General features: G+C 41.9%; 1 protein-coding gene across 1 annotated transcript; it reads right to left on the reverse strand.

The window, feature by feature from the left end:
- Positions 1 to 923: 923 nt before the first annotated feature.
- ACAT1 (acetyl-CoA acetyltransferase 1) lies at positions 924 to 17,771 on the reverse strand. The gene is made up of 12 exons (XM_075049991.1): positions 17,663 to 17,771; positions 15,621 to 15,668; positions 12,416 to 12,533; positions 11,373 to 11,468; positions 9,944 to 10,044; positions 7,277 to 7,420; positions 5,265 to 5,415; positions 4,602 to 4,697; positions 3,799 to 3,912; positions 3,345 to 3,409; positions 2,563 to 2,720; positions 924 to 1,300 (listed from the first exon to the last, which is right to left on the reverse strand). The coding sequence occupies exons 1-12, from the start codon at positions 17,714 to 17,716 to the stop codon at positions 1,180 to 1,182; spliced, it is 1,266 nt and encodes a 421-aa protein (XP_074906092.1). The 5' UTR covers positions 17,717 to 17,771; the 3' UTR covers positions 924 to 1,179.
- Positions 17,772 to 20,293: the final 2,522 nt, after the last annotated feature.

Consider the following 20,293-nt stretch of genomic DNA (forward strand, 5'->3'; position numbering starts at 1 on the left):
GCAAATAATTTTCAGAAGAACAGGTATCAGAGCATGAATGAAGGTTAATTTTCTTAGAATGTAGCATTTAAACGCCACTGTTCATTTGCTACTAGTACATTCATTCCCAGAACAGATCCCACTACATCCCAGTCAAAGTATTTATTACCCCTACTTTATGGAGGAAAATGCAAGGACAATCAGTGGGTGAAGATGACTTCCTGCTGAAATCAGTGTCAAAATAAGAAAGCACTTGTCCTAAATCCCAGCTAAGAAACTTAAAAGTGTTTGACATTTATTCGTTGTGAAAAGTGTGAGGTGGGAATAGGCTTTATACTGGTGAAATATCATTTTTTGCCCTCTAGTAAAAAGCCTGCCAAAGAAACTGCATAAGCGTCACTGAAGTCTTGAACAAGATTATCCCAGGAAAGTATTTTTCTAGCTCCCCATACGAGCAATGGGAATGCTTAACCCTCTACTCCTGAAGACTTAACTATGAATTCCAGAGCGCAGCCAGGTAACTGGGCAGCTCCTAGGGAAGAAGCAGTAACAACAATTATACTTCAAAGCATATTGACAAAACTGTACATCACAGAGGTTTAAATGAACAGAAAAGCAGTAGCTTTTGAGGCCATATTAGTACTTGCATGTTTAAGTTACGCCACTATCTCTTCTAGGTTGCTTGGGTACTACACACCAGGCCAGGGTAAGCAAGTGCTACAGCAGGGCTCCTTCTGTGCATGTGACCTGCCTTCAAGGTACACAACAGTAGAAAACCAACCTGAGTCAAGTTATTTTTTCCAATGAAAATCACTTAGTAGTTAGGAATAATAAGCAACAAAACTGTAAGAAACTAGCTGCCTCTAGTAGCAAAGCTATGTGAATTACCAAGAGAATCTATTGTCAGTGGCATTTGAGAAACCATACATCAGTGACAGAGGAGCTACAGTTAACAAACATTCTTTATTGTCAGGTCTCAAGACATTATCATAATTTGACATTTTTTATTTGTACTGTACAAAAACTTGCACTGAGTCAAAAGTAATAAAAGCCCAGTTTTCTGTATCAATAATGATGTTTTAAGAAATTTTAGAATAGCAGTTAAGGAATTCATCCACTTACTGATAAATAAGATGTAACAGGTACCACTCATCATTTTGATCAGAGTGTGTAAGGCTTTGTTCCCAACATGATTTGGGCCTACAACTTCTCTATCAATATTGCAGAAGCACCTCCTCCTCCATTGCAAATTCCTGCAAGACCATATTGTCCTTGTTTCAATGCATGGGCCATGTGAACAACAATTCTTGCTCCAGACATTCTAAATAAAAGAAAAAAAATGTATATAGCTTAGTCTAAAGGAAATTAATCTTAATTTGACCCACACTGGACAGTTGGTAGAATATAGTACTGATTCACTGGAGGGAAAAAAACACCAACAAAAAGACCAAACAAACCCTTTCATCTACATTTAGATGTAATACAGGTTATTCTTCTCTAGCTACAGTACTTAACAAACAGAAAGATTCTTATCCCTGGAAGTGGCCTCTAAGTCAGTCTGTATACTACAAAGATCTCTACATGTAGCAAAGCCCTCTCAAAGAAGGTAACAAATCTACCACAAAAATCAAATCAACGGTAACAATTACTTTCCAACAGGTTTTTTATTTGCTTACAACCTGATATACTGCAGTATCCTACTTTGATCCACCTAATGTGCAAAATCAGACATTTAAATTCTGTCATTAGACTGTCAAAATTAACTTTTAACACACACAAAAAAAATAATATTCCCTCCTCAGAATGTTAGCATGTCTTGCAGGATTATGCCTTGATTACAGCTTGTTATGAACCATGAAGTACTCCTACTTGTTCCTGATGTACACCATGGTTACTTCACATCTATATTTACTCAGAGGTTTTGGAATGGGTTTTTCCTCATAGAGCAGCACCATGCAGCACGATCACTCTTAGGGAAGATGAATGGGATATACTGAAGTCATGAGTAAGTTACAGCTGTTGGGAAACACAGCAGGTGACCTAACTCCTCTAACCAGATGACAGAACTTCAAACAACAGACCCACCACCATCCCCCAGACTATCCCTGTCTGCTGCATTAGGTGCTTGGAGACTTTTGGATTCATTGCCAAAAATACTTTGACAAGACCTGGAATTTCACTTTGCTCATGTAAGAAACATAGAAGTCCCTGTACCATATCCTTCACTATTTTCCCAAGTTTACCTGTAAATTTTATTAGCTTAGCTACTTGATTAATTATTATTGTTTATTCTGTCATGTTAATAGTGATTTGGTTTTAATACTTCATAAATCCATATAGCTATGGTAACAAGCAAGCTCTTTATAAAAGTAGGTGATAACTAACTGTGAAGAGAAAAAATGGGATCGTGCTCTTTTCAAGGTACCCTGAAATTTAACACCTGAATTAAGTCACTATGTACTTGATAGCAAATTTCTAGTAGCCTTCCTACTTGCATTAAATTTGAGAATAAAGGTAAATGTGTTAGCAGTATGTCTAGAAAACAATGCCTCTGTGCAGAACAGAAATCAGCGCTTTACTTACCCTATTGGATGTCCAAGAGAGACAGCACCTCCATTAATATTTACTTTCTGTGGATCAATACCCAGCATTTTAATATTGGCCAGCACCACAACACTGAATGCTTCATTGATTTCCCACATTGCAATATCTTCTTTCTTCAGGCCTGTCGCACTTAGAATCTGGAAATAAAAATAATTACTACTGTGAAAAAATTAGGAAGCTAATTATAGAAATAATTAGGTCTATTTTGAAGTTGGTGACTCAGGCTGCCCATAGTCTGATTCAACTTCACATTTTGGAACCCCTTTGTCAGGTGGGAAAAAGCAAAACTGAGGTACTGAAGCACAAACTTGTGTTTCCACAAAAGAAAAAATGGAGAGTACCTTGTGCCAAGAATACATTTTCATCACACTTATACTAAGACCACTGCTACACTAAGTACATTTAAACGGATACAGTATTGCCTCACGCCATATACTTGTCTTCAGTTCCTTTTTGAACTAGTCTATACTTGTATAACCATATTTATTTTCCCTTTTAGCCATACTAGCTGCAAAGCTTCAAAAGTGTAAACAAGCCCAAAGCAGTATAAAACAATATTCTCTTTCAAAATAGGTGTGAGAAATTTGTTACTCCAAAAACTGCATTCTAGCCTTGATCCTCTGAAAAACATGTGTTCCTTCATATTTATGAAGTAATCATAATTTTGATCCTAATTACAGGAAGATCTGCAGAGGGTTGAACCAATGATCAGTGCTAAGGAAGTTTGTTGTTTTTCAAAAAACACTCAGTTTTATTCCTACCTTGGGAACAGCATGTGCAGGTGCAATTGGGAAGTCAATAGGATCAACAGCAGCATCTGCAAAAGCTGTAAAAATTGTAAAAGCTGTTTAAAGACCTTTTGTTTTTACCACACATGATTTTTCTTTGTGCAAGCAGCAAACCCAGCCAAGATGGAAAAATTCTGAATATAATGGTCCATGAAATAGATAAATATAGAGTTTAGTGCCTTAAGTGAGCCACATTTTCAGATTTTTAATATTATTCCATATAGAAAATTCTGTTTATGATCAAAAGCCTGCTGGTACAGCACTTGAAATTTCAAGCACTGTATTGAGAAGGTGCAGCCATAATGCCCAAGGGCTCAGCTTTTCTATCCCATGAATGTCAGTCAGATAAGTGGACTCCCAGTCTGAGTGCATACTATGGGAGTATTTTCCAGGACTGTACTCAAAGATAAAAAAAGAAAAATCTTACCTACTATCCGTGCCAATGGTTTGACTTTCAGTCTTTTGGCTGCCTCTGTAGTCATCAGCACCAAAGCAGCTGCTCCATCATTCAGAGTACTGGCATTAGCAGCTGTAACTGTTCCTAGAAAAGGGAAAGCATTGTTTATACGGAGAGGAAGTGTGATACAGCTCACCTACTTCCTGTTAATGATTTTTTTTTTTCCTAACCTTAGGCCCTTGAACATAAGGTCTCAACAATACAGTGATATCTGTTGCACTGAGGTAACTAAAAATAAGTTGCGGTTTTTTAAATCAGTTTGATTAAACAAGTACAATCACATGTATTCATATCTTCATCCAAGTGGCAGTTTAGATCATGCCTTCCATGTCAGCTGCATTGCTGGCATTAACACAGAATTCCAGCTCAGAAAGGGTTGTGAATGAGTGGCAACTTTGATTTAGCCAGAAAGATTTATCAACTACAGAGTCAGGGAAGTAACAGACAGCTATGTAAAGGCACTCCAGCTCCCACTGAAACAAAAGCTTGTACTTGGTGGAGACCAAAGCAATAGCTAAATTGAAACCAATCTATTTCAGTCTTTTTAAAATACATGTCCAAAACAGAGGTTTTCAATGATTTAAAGTTCTTGGACCATCTTTTAATCCAAGCCAGTTCATGCTGTTCTGAAGCATGTTTCTTTATCTTAGCAGACATTTAAAAGTTAATGGACTACTGTTGGGCATTCAAGCTCTTGTGAACAGTACTCTTCACTATAACAAAGTATCCTTGCACTTGGTAGAAAGTTAAGCAGTTGGTTTAACAATATTTACCATTTTCTTTTTGGAAAACAGCTTTCAGCGTTGGAACTTTACTAAAATCAACACGTTTGTATTCTTCATCTTCTTTCACTTCTGTATCTGGCTTCCCTGAAATTCAGATTTGGTTTAGTATTTTAAAGAACAGTCCAACCTTAAGACATTCTAACACAGTACTTTGATTAAAAGCTGCCTTATTTAGACAACTTATTTCAGTAAAAAAAAATGTAAACACATGTAAAATGCATGTCAAGAAATGTGCTTACGAAAACTGAAAAAAAATTGTTCCTTAATCCAATTTATTCACAGCAAATCCATTTATACTTCCTGGTGGCTGAAGGAAAGGGAGAAAGAACATATCTGTAAGGTAATTAACAGGGAAATTAAAACACAGATGTCCTCAAGCCATACTAGCTAAATTGAATAGCTAGTCTTCCACTTACATAAAAAAGGAAGAAGATATGGTATGTAACATTAAAGAATAATTTAAAAACAAAACCAGATCACAGGTCACTGACTGCTATTCACCAGGTCTGCGTAACAGAAAATTCTTAGCTAATCTAAAATTAGCATTCCTGAGATCTGCATGTTTAAACAACACAATTTGCACTGAACACAGATGATGTTACAGCTTTCAATGAGAAACACAATTCATTTTATCACACTTTTCCATAATACCTTTTTTTGAAATAGTGACAGGAACTATTTCATTTTTCAATATTCCTGAATCCCAGGCTGTTTTGCTTTTAGTGTAAGAGCCTATGGCGTAAGTGTCTTGTTCCTCTCGTGAAATAGTAAACTTCTTCGCAGTATTCTCGGCACAGTTGCCCTTGGAGAAAACCAGGCACATTAGGTTTGGTATTTCTGGAGATACGAAATAGAAATGTAACTGAAAAACCTCGACCAGCAGATTTCCAGAATTGAATGTGAATAATATTTTTTGTCCATTTCTAATTTACACAGTCATGATTAAACAGTAACTTCTGGGATTGGAATATGATCTTCAGATTTAGTGAACGTTTTCTGGATCCAGATTATTAAAGGCACAAAGGAACTTTCCTTACAAGGCTTTTTTTTACATTAAAAAAACTGCATGCAAAGGTAAGTTTTAAAGTGCTTAGGGCTGATGTTGTCAGAGACTAAAGATCATTATTCAACCACAGAACAGTATGTTCACATCATCTTACTAGTGTTTTCATTCCATTATTAGCTTGCCTAGTCCAAAGGTTACAGGAACAGGTCAACACACAGGGCTTACTTAGCCTTCAGGATCCGATACTCTAAAAACTACACAAATAGGAGTATGTATACCTTTTGTCTAATAACTGGAATGAAGTAAGTAGAATGAAACAATCAATTTTATATATAGGTCAATCATAATTATACAATCATAATTCATTACCAACACTGTCTAAATACCTGTGACGACAAAAAAAAACACCAAAAAAACCCCCTCATATAGTCAGCCTGAAAGATTTGTTCTTGAACAGGTTTTGTTTCACTTCTCTTTTCTGTAGAAAACTCAGTGAATCAACACAAACCCCTTTAGTACCATGTTCCTCCAGTTCTTCACACAAGCAAGTTCACTTCTATGCAGTTAAAGAATTTAAAGTCTTCATAGCACAAGCAACTTAGTCTATTGCCAAAACACGGACAAAAGTTCCTAAAGCCTTCCTGTGTGTTCTCACTGTTAAGGTTTTCCAAGCAACCTACAGCTGCTATAATGAAGACAAAAGGTTCTGAAATATTGTCCCAATCTATTAAAACTTTCTGCATTACAACCAACTCCTAGAGTTTTTCCCCCCATATACAGACACTAGCAAAGCCACTATTTACATTCCCATAAAAATCCTCACAATCAAACTCCGTTTTAGCTGAAATATGGGAGTGGATTTCAACCAACAGCCTAAGCAGAGTGCACCATACTGCAAAAAGAATAAACACACACAGAAGCAGTGAGGTCCGTATCAAATATATGGATCACAGTAGAATGTTCTACATTACATGTTTTCCTGTACACCAGCAAGAACACTAACTGATCAATCAGTAATACCCGACAGTTGTGAATGACCGACCACAGGCAAAGGTCAGAAATATTTGTAAACTGAAAGTAGTCATTCTCTTTTCAAATTGTTCTTCCCTGATGCTTGTTCTTCGCTATCTTCATATCAGTTGATTTTGAAACCCATCCTAAGTTTGCAGTTGTTTGTCCAATTTAAGTTACCATGCTGATGAGTAAGTGTATCAGCCAACTCAAACCTTCCAATGGAAGATATGAGATACGTACATTGAGGGAGGGAAAATAAACGTTAAGAGCCTGCTGAACTGTACAGAGTAGGTACGCTCAAAGATGCCAAGTAACTTGATTGCTCTCTCCCACAGACAGAGCAACAGCAATCTATCAGTAGCAATTTTTTTTTTTTTTTCAAAATTCCTGCTCTAGGCTGTTCAGACTTCAGAGACAGATAAATATTAACACAGTTTGCTATTCTGTTTTGGTCTTCTGTCTAGCCCCTCCATTACAGTTTCTACAGGAAGCCTGGAAACAGAAGACTTTTCCCTCCTCCATTAGTGTTACTCCTTATTTCTAGGTTTGCTAGATGAAGCAGTTTCATAATAATTACATGCAAGCTCTTCAAAGCTGCATCAGGTCTATGGCTGATACTTTAGTACTGTGCAGGAATATTTACCATATGGATATGGTTATAAGCATCTGTCAGCCCATCTTTTACTATCAGGTCTTCCAGCTTTACTCCTCCGTAAGGTGTTGATCCTCTGCTCATTGTATAGGGAACATTAGACATGCTCTCCATTCCACCAGCAACCATTACATCCTGCTCAAAGGAAATGAGTTAAAATTACTAATAACGCAGCGTGTTCTCTATGACTTCTTATAGGAACAAATATTAGCAAAAGCTTAAGCACGGACACTGTATTTCTGAGGAGTCTTAGATAAAGAAGAAAAAAATAAAATCTTTATGCATTTAAAAAGCAAACAGCAGGAACAACAGCTGAAGACAGTTAATCCACCCTGACAGAAAAATGACTTTTGTTATGTATGCAGTTTTAGAAAGCTGCAAAAGCCACATCAGACTCTTGCACTTCTACTTCAAAAGCTTCCAAGATCAAATTATAAGTTTTGCTTTAAACAGTTTCTTTTTCTGTAAATTTCTCACTTTTGTTCTTCATTCACAGCTCCATATCCCTATAGAACAAGCAACAGTCAGAATTTAAGAGACTGATAAAACAGAGATTTACAAGTACCTGCAGTTTTACATAATATTGTTTCATCTTACTGTGTAAAGAGAGATGACTTATAATATGGTTTTATCATCTGAAAAGGCCAGCAAAAAAAAGAGATGTTATTAATTAGTGATTACTGAACTTGAATTAAGCTGAATCATTATGGGCATTTATAAATTAGTATACTTTTCAAGCTGAGACAAAGCAAACAAACAGAAAACATACAAACAATAAAGCTATAAGGACCGTAAGTACACCTACTGTTCGTCAGGCTATACCCCCAAAATCCCTAGGATCTCAGCATGTGAAGAATACACACAGTTGGGTTAATACATGGCATATTTGAAATATGGATTACTGTAGGAAAAAGACACACACAGCAGTGTGAATCTTTGAGATTTCAATTGTGCTGTTAATATAAATTCAAAAATATTTTACATCAAAACAGCAATAAGAAAATATGAAAGCTTTTTTGGTTTCTTTAATTTAAGACTCTGAGAAATAATGGTTTGGTTCAGAACAGATCATAAACTAGATCCAGGAACAGTGACATGAAGTAATAAAGAAAAGAAAGGTGGGAGAAAAACTGGAAAGGCAGATAAATCAGAAAGGCAGTTGAGATATGGAAGCAGCAATAGATCAGACGAACAAGAGTCCCTGGCATTTCAATTGTGTAAAGTGGAAGACTTGGAGACAGAGTTAATATAATTGTTTATACGATGATGTATGCTGACTCAAGCCACTGGTAACCATCGCTGACTTTCACACCACAGATACCTCACAGTCTGTAACCAGGAAAAACAAACAAATACCAAAACCTCCTGTAATTTATAGCTCTAAGAGACTAATAACTGGCCAAGTCTCTGCTTTTGCTGAGCCTGGCAGCACAGCATGTATGATTAGCTCAGCTGAAAACTCCAAGTATATTCAGAGCTCATGGCCTGCATCTGTCAAACCAAGAAAATGCACAACCATTCTCACAAAGTAATTGGACGTAAATTACTAAATCCAAATGTAGCTCTTTACACAGACATGCTGGGCCTGGTTCAAAGTCCAGTGACAAGACTTCCACCGACTTCAGTAGGCACTGGACAAAGTGCCATTCCCTGCAGAGCAAGGCCAAAGCAATAAGTAGTTGCTTAACTCAGCTATACTGTTATTTTCACAGAAGGGGCAACGAAACTTAAATATTTTACTTTTGTTCTAAACAAACAAACAAAAAGAATAGTAAGTACATTTCTCACTTATGAGCTGCTTACTTTGTAAACCAGAAATATGTATTGAACTGACAATATTTTCACTTCAGAGAAGGGAAAAAGTTGCCAAAACGCTTTTGAATATGGAATTAAAAACAAAATTCAAATGTCTTTCTTCACATTCACACTTCTCCCATATTCTTTGCTGCATAGCATTTAGCAGCTTGCTGAAGATGGTGTATTCTGCCATCCTCCCATTAAGTGATACCATTTTTCCCCATTGTATAGAGAATCTTAGAACACAGTTGGCAGAGATGAGCAATTCCCCTCCATCAGGCTCTCTTCAATGAAAATGCTTATTCAGCAACAATAGATTCCTCTTCTTCTAAAACAATACAAAAAGCCTGAAACATCTTTAATGTACTTGGAAACAACATTGCTTTAATATGTATATTTAATTCATTGAAGTCTTGAGAGTGTCTGAAAGTCAAGATTAAATGTGTTTCATCAAAAACTAAGTCTATAAAAATTTCTTCATTTTTTCAAACCAGAAAGGTTGAAAATTCCCTTAATTATTTTTTTGGGGTGGGGCAGGAGGTGGGGTGGGGGAAGAGCAGAAGGAAGAGGATGTAAATTGCAAAAAAAAATAACCCAGCTTATTTGCTCAGCTCTAAAAATACATCTGACAATTTCCTAACTATAATACTTACAAATTTTTTCTGTTTTAAACCAAAACACACTTAAGTGACTACAAAATTAAGGATTAAGGTTGCATAAGCAAAACAAACCCTTGCTAATTAGCTTTATTATCCCAAGGCAAAACACAGTCCCAAAGCAAAGTGCACAGTCATTAGTAGGACAGGATCTACAACATTAGTAGTGTGTTTTTTCCATAAAACAGCACTAAAATTCACATACCTGACTCCCACACATCAGGCTTTGGGCTGCCATCATGATTGATTTCATTCCTGAAGCACAGACTTTATTGACAGTTGTCGTAGGAGTACATATTGGTAGACCTGAGTCAAGGAAATTGTACAAACAACTATTATTTAAAGGGTAGACTAATACTTTATTGGTGTCTCAGCAATATTGCATATGGGACCAATTTTTATCTAAGCCCAGGGTGTCCAGCTTGCACTATTTAGCCTGCCAGGGCAATTTATCCACCCTCACCCCTAGTTACTATCCTTCTTGGAGACTCTTGTTGTTTCTCCCCTTCCAACAACAGACTTGTGGTAAGGGAGCAAACAAGTGAAGAATCAGAAAGACAGAAGATCAGGGAAGCAGCTCCAGAGCTATTCCTCCTCCTGACACCCGGATACCTGCCTCTAAGAAGCATTCAAGACTGAAAAGGCATAAACAAGCTATAGAATTTAGCAAGTGGCAACAAGACAGACCCTAGAAGTACAGGGACTCTAAAAACACGCAATACTGAACAAGACCAAAAGTGCTAGGTGTCAGTGTCATTCACATGGTCATTATTGAGTTATTATTGAGTGTTCGTTACAATAGCTTTGAGCTCTGCTGTGTGCAGCTTGGCTCAAGACCATTGCATCACTGCCTCCACCCTAGGCTTGCTCTCCAGTATTATGGCTCTGCTATCAGCACATCACCTCCATACCGCAGTGAGATGGGGAAACTAGCCAGGGGAAAGAAAAGAGCTGTATTCATCCGTTTGCCTCACATGTAAGCACTTGCTTCTCTTTCAAAAAAGTACAGGGACAGAGCCAAGAAAGTATCCAGTTCTTCCCTGACCCACAGACTTTCCTAGAGTCACACTAAGGTATGGAATCCCATCCCCATAGCAAAAGGGAGAAGAAAATAATTCCTGCACCCCAATAACATTTGTGCTGCAGTTAACATTATAGTGTGAATCCTCCCAGTGACAGCTCCAGACTCCATGGGAAGATGAGTGTAATGACATACTCTTATCTGCAGTTCAAGGAAACTCACTAACCCCTTACCCAGTAAGGCTTAAGAGTAATGATACACTGAAGAAAAAAAGTCTGTTTCATGAAAGATTCAAAGAGCAGCATCCATCATTAGTGTAAAGTGCTCTGGAAGTAGAGGCCCAGTCTCCAGTATCGTCTTCTCCAGGTTCTGCAAACACCATAGGCAGTAACATCCATTGTGCATATGAAAATTGATTCCTGAGGATGCACAATTAGGCCTGCTTACGTGAGTACAACATACACCCTTCACCCACCACGGAGAAAAAAAGCATACACAGACTGCCTTGACAAAAGGCTGGGGACCACTCTCTTTTAACTCATAGCTCAATCATCTACACTGTCTATATAAAGACAAAAAAAATCTTTAACCCCGGTATCAAAAGAATGAATACCTGCACCCAAGACTGCTTGTCTTGCTGGAGCTTGTCCTTGTCCAGCCTGCAAGACATTACCCATATATGCTTCTTTCACTTCTTCTGCAGGGATGCCTATAAAACAACATTGTTTCAATTCAGGGTTCTTTGCAGGGAAGATGCAACTCCCTTTTACCAACCTTCCCTTTGAAGTTTTCTGTCAAAGACTAATGAAATGTGCCATGTCCAACCTGTGTGCTCGTAGCACACAGGCCGCTGTTGGGGGCATTCCAGATGTCTACCCTCATATTCATGGAACATGGTGAACTGGTGACCACCACAGAGCAGAATTCAGAATTCCCTTGCTAACCTGCAGAACAAGCTACAGTTAGCTAACTAAAGTAAACATTTCCAAGTCTCACTAGTCACCTGAGAAGCTCAATTTCCATGGATGGTTAAAAGCACAAAACTTTCTACCTGCCACAATTATGTCTAAAGAAACAGTTTTGTTTGTTTGTTTGTTTAACAGGGGTGAGCCAAGGCCACAGCTAGCTGCCACCAGACAGAAGAGGCCTGCTCTCCTGCTGCATCTCTTGCAACAGCCCTGGTTTTCTTGTAATATGCTGTTTCAAGAAGCCAAATCTGTAGAAAATTAACCCACCCCTCCCCCCAGAAGACTTTTTTTGCTAATTTGAATCCATCAATATACTCACAAGGGTGTCCTACAAGCATAAGTACCCATGTGAAAACTGGACAAGGAAAGGAACGGCCACTGGTTTCACCAAGTAGCTTTTGCATCAGCTTAGGTGTGTCATAAAACCCCACCACAGCAAAACAATTAGCATGTTCAATCAGATACGGATTAGCACAGATATCCTTAAGTAATATTCTGCTCCTAGAAGCAGGACTTCATTCAGATTGAAACAAAGCCCAACAGTCAACTTTACTTAAATACCATTTGTGGATAAAGACTTAAGAGTGCCACAAAAACCGTGTTTACCGAGCAATTTAAAAGACACAGACTGATACTGTTCTGAGCCACTTGAGGTTTTCTTTGTCACAGAAAAAATATTTACATATACCTGCTCTGTCAATTGCTCCCTTAATTGCAATGGAACCAAGTTTAGTGGCTGGCAATGATGAAAGAGATCCTTGGAAAGATCCAATCGGTGTCCTTACAGCACTTGCTATCACCACCTCCTAAGAGGAGAAGCATGGAGTAAAAGTCACAGTCTCTCCCACGTATGCACACATATGCCAGTATTTTTTAAATTTATCCACTTTTACTCTTTCATTGATGTTGCAGCTTCCCTTTTATCCTGCAAAAGTTTCAGAGCACTAAAATAATCTTTATTAATGCATGCAGCATAGGGAATAAACATCTGGAGATTGGTGTACAGCTGCAGGACTACAATCTTAGGATCATGGAGCTATGGTGGGGTGACTCCCGTGGCTGGAGTGCTGCCATGCAGAGATACGGGCTCTTTAGGAAGGACAGGCCAAGAAGACAAGGGGGAGGGCTGCCCTTTATGTCAGAGAACAGCTGGAATGCACTGAGCTCAGCCTTGAGATAGATGATGCTTGTGAGAGTCTCAAAGGTCCTGGAGCGAAGGTGTGTCAAAGCAAGGTGGTTAACGTTCAAGGATTACTCCCTTAAAGCTCAAACGCAGCCCATTCCAACAAGCAGTAAGTCAGGTAAAAATGCCAGGAGGTCTGCATGGATGACCAAAACTCATACACAAAAAGAAAGTATACCGAAGGTGGAAGCAGAGACAGGGAACCTGGCAGACACTGTCCGAGCACGCAGGGATGAGGTTACGAAAGCCAAACCCAGCTACAATTGAATCTGACAAGGGATGTCAAAGGCAACGAGAAGGGCTTCCGTAAGCACCTAGGAAGCAAAAGGAAGTCTAGGGAAGACATGGGCCTGCTGCTGAATGGGGCAGGGGACCTGGTGACACAGGACATAGAAAAGGCTGAGGTACTGAATGTCACCTTCACCTCAGTCTTCACTAGTAAAACCAGCCTTCAGGAATCCCAGGCCCCAGAGACCAGGTGGAAGGTTGAAGCAAGGAAGATGTACCCTTCATGGAAAAGGATCAGGTCAGGGAATACTTAAGCAAACTGGACATACATAAATCCATGGGCCCCGCTCAGATGCACCCACAAGTGCTGAGGGAGCTGTCTGATGACTTTGTAAGGTCACGCTCAACAATCTTGGAATGGTCACAACAGTTGCGAGAGGTGCCCAAGGACTGGAGAAAAGCAAGCATCACTCCTATCTTCAAGAAGGGCAAGAAGGAGGACCCAGGGAACTACAAGCCAGTCAGCCTCACCTCGACCCCTAGGAAGGTGATTAAACAACTAATCCTGGAAACTGTTTCCAGGAACATGAACAGCAAGAAAATCATTGGGAGTCATCAGCATGGATTCACCAAGGGGAAATCACGCTCAAACAACCCGATAACTTTCTACAGTGAAATGACTGGTTTGGTAGATGAGGAGAGAGCAGTGGACATTGTCTGCCTAGACTACAGTAAGGCTTTCAACACTGTCTCCCATAGGAACCTCATACAGAAGCTAATGAAGTGTGGGATGGATAAGCAGACAGTCAGGTGGATTGAAAACTGGCTGAACAGCCAGGAACAGGAGGTGGTAATCAGTGGCAAGAAGTCTGGTTGGAGACCAGTAATTGGCAGTGTTCCCCAGGGGTCAATACTGGGTCCAGTCCAGTTTAACATCTTCATTAATGATCTGGATGATGGGGCAGAGTGTACCCTCTGCAGGTTTGCTGATGATGCAAACCTGAGAGGAGTGGCTGATACACCAGAGGGTCGTACTGCCATCCAGAGGGACCTCAACAGGCTGGAGAAATGGGCTGACAGGAACCTCATGAAGTTCATCAAGGAGCAGTGCAAAGTCCTGCACATGGGGAGGAACAACCCCAGGCACCAGTACATGCTGGTGGCCACCCAGCTGGGAAGCAGCTTGGAAGAAAGGAACCTGGGGGTCCTGGTGGACACTAGGTTGAACATGAGCCAGCAATGAGCCCTTGCAGCAAAGAAGGCTAACGGTATCCTGGGCTGCATTAGGCAAAGCATTGCCAGCTGGTCAAGAGAGGCAACCCTTCCACTCTACTCAGCACTGGTGAGGCCACACCTGGAGTGCTGTGTCTGGTGCTGGGCTCCTCAGTACAAGAGAGACATGGACATACTGGAGAGAGTCCAATGAAGAGCCACAAAGACGATTAAGGGACTAGAGCATCTGACATACAAGAAAAGGCTGACAGAGCTGGGACTGTTCAGCCTGGAGAAGAGAAGGCTCAGGGACACCTCATCCATCTATATTAACACCTGAAGGGAGGGTGCAAAGAGGATGGAGCCAGGCTCTTTCCAGTGGTGCCCAATGACAGGACCAGAGACAATGAGCACAAACTGACACACAGGAGGTTCCCTCTGAACATCAGGAAACAGTTTTTTGCAGTGAGGGTGACCTAACACTGGAACAGATTGCCCAGAGAGGTTGTGGAGTCTCCATCCTTGGAGACATTCAGAGGCCCAGGTCCCAGCATAATGCGTAAGCAGTAGTTTAAGACACGGTATGACATTCAGCTTTATACCTAGTAGCCCCTCAAAACAGATTTACTCTTATTTTGCCTCTTAGCTTTAGTGCTACATGAACGTGTCTACCTGCTAACCCTGTGAGAGTAGCATGAGGACCTGGCATCAAAAAAATGCAGATTTCAGACCTCTAGCTGCCCTGGGCAGCTACTGAGAAGCAGCCATGAATACCTCCAACTGTGCTGGTTTCAGTGGAAGTTAGACACAAGAAATTAAACAAACAACAAAAAAGGCAAATTGTACTTGTTTAAAACTAAGAAGGTCTGTTTCTGTAACCCCTTCTTCATCATGATTGACTTCAGTGATAGTAACATACTTGTCCTCAACCTTTATGTTGTAACAGCAAGTTGCAGGATAACATACAAATAACCTCAAAGGGATAAGTTAGCATCAGCTGTATTTTCCAATAACAGGTAGATAGTTGCATTAAGCTTAAGTTATCTGACACACTTCTAACCTATTTTGTCCCACACTACCTAGCAATTAGCAAACCAAAATAAGAAAGAAAATCTGACTTTTATTCCAGATTTTGCGGTAAAGTGTGACTAGCACAAGTCACATTGTATTCAATGCAGATTTTTTTGTGATAACTTTTTAAAAACTTCAGTGATTAAGAAACAAATTTAAAACAGTCATTTATTGCAGTCAGATAGTGCTTTATACTTACATTTAAAGTACGCTGTGATGCATAGCCACGGCCTGTATACTTCAAAGCCTGAAAATAAGAAAGCCAATACCATGATGTTTCAGTAATGTACCATTTTCATAGAAGTCAGTATTTAAAAATAGTATCTAAGAAACACTGGAAAAAATATTAAATTAAAAATCATAACATGTCTTTTAAAAAAAGTGTAGACCAGTACACAGTCTCACCATAATACTCGTGATAAAATATTTTCTGAAAAATAAACAGATACTCCTTTAAAAACAAGAAACAATTCATTTTGGCTGAGTCTGTTATGTACACATATATGTCTAAACCAGGGAGTGAGTGGTGCTATCTTGAAAAAGTTTACTAGTCCCTCTCTCTGCTTCTCTGGACTTCAGTTCATTCAGTCCTATCATTAACTTTAAAAAAAAAAAAAAAGTGGCAGTTTGCATCTACAACTTCATTTCATTGGCATTTCACAAAAAATGAGGGTAATGAATTCAGAATGCTACGACAAAACATGACAATAAAACAAAACCAAGGAAAAAGAAAAAAGTATCACCTGAGCAGGCTAAATCACCAGCTACTAGCTTCATCTAATCAAGCAGCATAAAGATACAGAAATACATCTGCAGGTATCATTTCACGTATTAAGAGAATTATATTTCCATTAGTGGTTTAAGCCACTTTCTTAGCCATTTCCTTAGACAACGTTTCAGCACACTAGAAACTTCTGATCATTACTGAATTACAGCTAAATAAATACAAAATAAAAATAACCACTTAAGGACACCACAAAACCACTATCAATTTTATAAATCAAAGAATACCTTCTGGTATTGTGTCTACAATATGAAAATTTAGTCTCTTTCTCTCTTCATTTGATAACCTTCAAGTAACAAAAGACAGATTTTTTTCCTACTGTTTTTCAATTAGTTCTTTTGTTGTTTTTTTTCCAGCTCAGGCTGTAATAGCCAGCAGAAAGTTTAAATTAAACTTCTCCCTAGAAATGAATTATGTCCCTGCAGGGCTTTAATAACAGGGCTTTCAAGGGTTAGTGTCAAAAAAAAACCCCAGCAAAGTAACATGCCCTTGCTGGACAACACCTGAAGCGTAGTAAACTGGACAAACCAGACAACAGTCTTCTAAGCGTAAATGGCATCTACTAGTAGTGTTCATGCTGCATCAGTTACAGACTTTTTAAAAAACAAAACAAAACACTTCTACAGCTGGTAAAACACAACCTTCAGCTTTGCATACGCAATTCGGATGCAATCCAGTGCCATGCAGATGTTTTACCTACCCTTTTCTTCCTATACAGCTCTCTGTACCAGTAACGGGATCCCCGGCACTCCAGACACCCCCTACCAATAAAGTCAGCAGTGCCTCAATGCAACCCTGCACAGAGGCTTTTTGGGCAGGAGCGCTTAGTATCTCACCTCCCGACTGTCTTTCTGACGAACCTACCTTATGCACACCACGGCAGTACATTTGCCTACCTGATTCCTTTCCTGGCCCTGGCTAGAGAAAGCCTTTGACGGCTGCTATGCATCCTTATGGCTGAAGCGGGTAACAGATGGATATAGGGACTCTGTAGGGCAACGAGTTACGAGGGAACGAGCTGAAGAGGCGGCGAGGGAGGGCCCTGGCCAGCCCGCTGCACCCCCAGCGCTGACAGGCGGTGATGAGGCAGTGGAAAAAGCCGCTCTCAGGATCGCGGCTAAAGGTCCCGCCGGGCTTAGCGCGGTACCCGCCACCCGGCCGCCGGGGCCGGGCAGCCGCCCTTCACCGGCCAGGCGGCTCCGGAGCGGCCCGGCCGGCCTCGCAGGCCCCCGCTCCCCCCGGCCGAGGACCCGCTCCCTCCCCTCAGCTCCTTGCCGGGCCGGGGCCTGCCTCCCGCCGCGCAGCGCCGCAGGGGGGAGGGGAGGGGGGCAGCCTTCCCCGCCGCAGACGCGGGTGTGACCTTGGCCAAGTCCTTCCGGGCCCGGCGGCGGGGCCGGGGCTGCCGAGGGAGGGAGAGGGGAAGGGCTGGGGCCCGCCCGGCGCGCCGCCCGTCTCACCCGCAGCAGCTCCGCGGCCGGGCGCCGCCAGCACAGCATCGCCACGGCCGCCATGCTCCCGCCGGCCGCCCCCCGTCACCTTCACCACCGCCCCCACCTCGGCCTATAGACGACGACGCCCCGCCTCCCTCCCAGCTCCCGTTGGCCCTGGGGCCGAGGCGGGGCGCCAATCCCGTCGCTGCCATTGGCTCGGCTGGAAGGCGGGCCGGGGGGCTGAGCAGGGAGAGGGCGATGCCTGCCCTGCGCTTGAGGTTGGGCGGTGCGCGGCCCCCGAGGCGGCCGGGGCGGCTGGGTACCCCGGCGCCGGGGGGGGCGGGCGTCCCGGCGGTGCCTGGCAGCTCCTGCCGCCGACCGCGGAACCTCCGCCCTCTGTGGGAACCCCTTCTGCAGTGACAGGCGCATTGCTTTCGCCGCCGGTGCTGCCGGTCGGGGTGGGACGGGGGCGCCGCAGCCCGCCCTGAGGAGAGGGAAGGGGCCTGCGGAGGGACAGCCCCGGGTGCGGGGCGGACGACCTTGGTTTCCGTGCTAGGAAGACAAATGGCTACTAACGACCGGTATGAAGACGGCGTGGGAGATCCTCACGGGGCGAGAACCAGCTCCCCGGGTTGTCCCCTCTCCCCAGGGAAGGCAAAGCAAGACCGGGGCTGCGCTCCGCCGAGCCTCGGCCCAGCCCCTCGCCCAACCCCCGCTTCAGTGTTCAGCTGAAGTGAGCCACAGAAATTTATCCCCGTGTGGAACCCATACCAGAAACATACATGCGCAGTTACAAGGTCTGTGGGGATGCAGGTACTGGAGTATTTCTGAGTCTGGGGCACTTTGCATCCAGCGTGCCCTTGTGCTGTAGCTGCATGCTGTTTTCAGAAAAGCCAGCACCTTATTTCCCCTTGAACTCCTTCCTGTCTAGCGCTGGCATAAACATCTAACAGTGTTACCTCAGGATTCAAACCTGGCTGAGAACCGTCTCAGCAGCTGTCTTTACAGAAAGGTTGGTACCTGCTTGAACCCAGCGCAATCCCAGGTTGCCTATACCTGTTCTACTTTGCTTCCCCCCCCCATGCTCTCTGCCTCTGAATCTGGATTTCTAGATGAAGGCCAGTATTAAATCTCTACAGCTGTCTGCCTGACAGTGCCTCTCTCCACTCTGTCTATCCAAACATGCATGGAACTAGGCCAGGAAAAGCCTAGGCCTTCCTGGTCTTGAGCTTTAGATCTCAGAAGAACAGGCTCAAAAGACAAGGTGACATTCTCTGTGAATCGTGCTGCTGCACACTGTCTAGGACAAGCAGTTCTGTATGTTTCTGATCAGTCTTGCTTACCTTCTCCTCAGCCACTTTTTTTAATTCCTGAAGGAGTTAGCATACCATCTGTTACAGTAACACACGACTGCTGCATTCCCTGGAGTTGATGTCTACAAGTCAGGTAAAGTAGCATTTACTTGGACCTTTGCTTCCCTTCGAACCACAAACTGGAACAAATGCCAAGAAGCATGCTTAGGATATACCACCTGGAAGGCAAGAGTATCTCAACAACTTGTTACCATCCACTTGCTATCTTGACTGATCTTTTTATTATTTTCTCTTCATATTGTAAAACTAACATTCACCAAAACTACTTTGGTTCATTTTCTGTTCTACATCTCATTCATCTCCCTTCGAGAGAGAGGATTTCACTTTTTCTCTGTCTGCTCTCAAAAGTAAAATACTTCTTGCTTTCCATAGATGTCTAAAGATTCTCCAGACACACGGTAAGAGGCTGATTGGGACTGGCACAGATGAAGGAAGCATTTGTACTCTTCCTTGACTGTCGGTAGCTGATGTTCTGAGAGTTTGACCAATCTAGTCTAGACCTTTGATTTAGAGCCAAAGTTTTCAAGTACAAACCAGAGATAACACAGGAACTGACAAATATTGACTCAGGAAGAACTGGAGATTTTACCCTGAAAATATAGATGTATCACATAGGAAAGACATCCAACTTGGTTGGATAAGGATATATTTCAGAAACACATAATGCCAAAAACATATAGAACAAAACAAGGGAAGGCTCTTATTTAACTTTGCCTTTACTCCTACAGTATAAGGCCCTTTTTTAGGGATACAGCCTGCTAATGCACCAGGACTAACATTCGTATCGTCTCAGCCAGAAAGGCACTTGGGGATCCCCACAGCGTGCTAGACAGACGATGAAGAAAATAAAGCAGGAGTAAGTGCTGGTTTAGGTTTACTATCGTGGCAAGCAGGCTATACCACCACCTTTAGCCCCCTGTATTTGTCTCCTAAAAGAAGAGTGACTTGAGAGAAGTAATTGCATAATGTGGAGAGATGTCTGCTCTCAGATGTGCTGGTGTAAGCCTGCAGCCAATTCTTTGTTGCAAGCACCGAGAATTTCCCTTAGCACTTCATTCTGTATCACCCTGCAGAACCACTTACATGATAAAAAATAGGCCATTTATTGGAGCTCACATGAGAAGGAAAGAGAGGACAGTAAAGGTAGTCTTACCTCCCTACAGACACTGGGAATCCCGAGCTGTGCAGCATCAGACACACCTCCCGTCAGGGCACAGCCCATGGTGCAGATCCCATCCGTGAAGAGGTTCCCCAACATTTTGGTCTTTAGAGCTCTTGTAGGACC

Source organism: Buteo buteo, chromosome 18 (genome assembly GCF_964188355.1).
Source record: "Buteo buteo chromosome 18, bButBut1.hap1.1, whole genome shotgun sequence".
Classification (NCBI taxonomy): Eukaryota; Metazoa; Chordata; class Aves; order Accipitriformes; family Accipitridae; genus Buteo; species Buteo buteo.